The following is a 1487-nucleotide window of genomic DNA, read 5'->3' as shown; positions in this document are numbered from 1 at the left end:
CCCCTCCCATTACATACATGTGGCGTGTGACCCGCCCCTCCCATTACATACATGTAACGTGTGACCCACCCCCTCCCTGCAGATGAAGTATGCTTTATGTTACAGATACAAGGGCCGGATTATGGGCAGAGGGAGAGAGAAACCCATCAGTGTCTCATCCAATCATCTGTGAGGAGGCCGCAGTATATGTCGGGCACAGCACTGTCCCCTCTAGATAGACTTTGCTTGGCGATTCGCCCCAGGGCTGCTGGCAGTGTATGTTACATGTAGCGCCCCCCCAAGGCTCACTTCACAATAACAGTTTTGCAGTTCATGTGGTCTCGGGGGAGGGGGGGGGGGGTCTCGGTCATATTGGACCGTCCTGAATTAGCGTCTGTGAGCCCAGATTTAAATCCTATGGAACCCGATTGACTCCAGAACTGCTCGACCCGCTGACAGCAGCAGTGATGGTCACATGACTGAGATCAGGAAGCAGCGTCTCTCTGCCACTCACCAATATCTCCAGTCCTGTTGCAGGCGCTCTGCTGATCCTGGCAGATTCGGCTGTCCAATTCACTCTCCACACTAGCCCAGGCCTGGTTACCCCCGGGGCAACTGATGTTCCCTGGAAGAGCTCTGAGGGGAAGAAATCACAACAGTACATGGCACCCGAACACTGGGGAGGAGGGGATACAAACACGATGCAGAGGGGGAGGGGGAGCAGATAATGACACTCACAGATACCGCAGGCCTGTCAGTCCCTGGAAGAATTCTTGGCGCAGGTCCTGCAGAGGATTCTGGGAAATGTCTCTGTAAGGAATATAAAATGTGAGTAAAGTTTCAGCCCACCCATGAGGATCACAAGCCACGCCCACTCCTACTTACAAGACGAGAATGGCAGCAGTAAGACGGAGCCCGGGGTCAAGGAGGGAAATGGAGCAGTTCCAGAGATCCAACCTGCAGAAAGAACATGGTGGGTCACATGACACTATGAAAACACTCTTCAACCCCACATCGCCCTGGTGCGCACCCTATAATATCTCCCCCAGAAGGCTTCACACAGCAGCGCCCCACAAGCTCCGCCCCCGAGGTCTCTGAGCACAGATAGGTGACTTGTGAAGAGTTCCGCACATTCCCTGGACACAGCCCGCATATCTGCAGAGAGAGGAGAGGTCAGATTCATACCCTGGTGACAACATTCCCTCCACTTCCTGCGAGGGGACACCGATCACCGGAACAAGCAGGGGAGTTATCCAGTCACCCTGCAGTGTGAGAGGATCAAACCCATGAGAGCCCCCCCTCATGATGAGAACATAGAACTGCGTGTGATTGGTTGTCACCAAGTTACTTCATTTCACCCCACATTAATGGGCGCCTGTACCCCTCCTTACATTAATGGATGAATAGCTGCCTGTACCCCCCACCCCCTACATTAATGGGCGCCTGTACTTTCACCTACATTAACGGCTGCCTGTACCCCTCCCTATATTATTGGCCTCCTGTACCCC

General features: G+C 53.8%; 1 protein-coding gene across 1 annotated transcript in view; it reads right to left on the bottom strand.

Moving 5' to 3' along the window:
- The window catches only part of ATRAID (all-trans retinoic acid induced differentiation factor), a 3934-nt gene that overhangs the window by 1883 nt on the left and 564 nt on the right, over positions 1 to 1487 (bottom strand). Inside the window, exons 2-5 of the mRNA XM_072407179.1 lie at positions 1010 to 1134; positions 865 to 936; positions 718 to 789; positions 494 to 615 (exon numbers count right to left, since the gene is read on the bottom strand). Of these exons, the coding sequence (XP_072263280.1) occupies positions 494 to 615; positions 718 to 789; positions 865 to 936; positions 1010 to 1134 (391 nt within the window). The remainder of the gene's footprint in view (positions 1 to 493; positions 616 to 717; positions 790 to 864; positions 937 to 1009; positions 1135 to 1487) is intronic.

This window comes from Pyxicephalus adspersus, chromosome 4 (genome assembly GCF_032062135.1).
Source record: "Pyxicephalus adspersus chromosome 4, UCB_Pads_2.0, whole genome shotgun sequence".
Lineage (NCBI taxonomy): Eukaryota > Metazoa > Chordata > Amphibia > Anura > Pyxicephalidae > Pyxicephalus > Pyxicephalus adspersus.
Note: the sequence above shows the minus strand (reverse complement) of the source record. Positions and strands in the feature narration are given on the sequence as shown.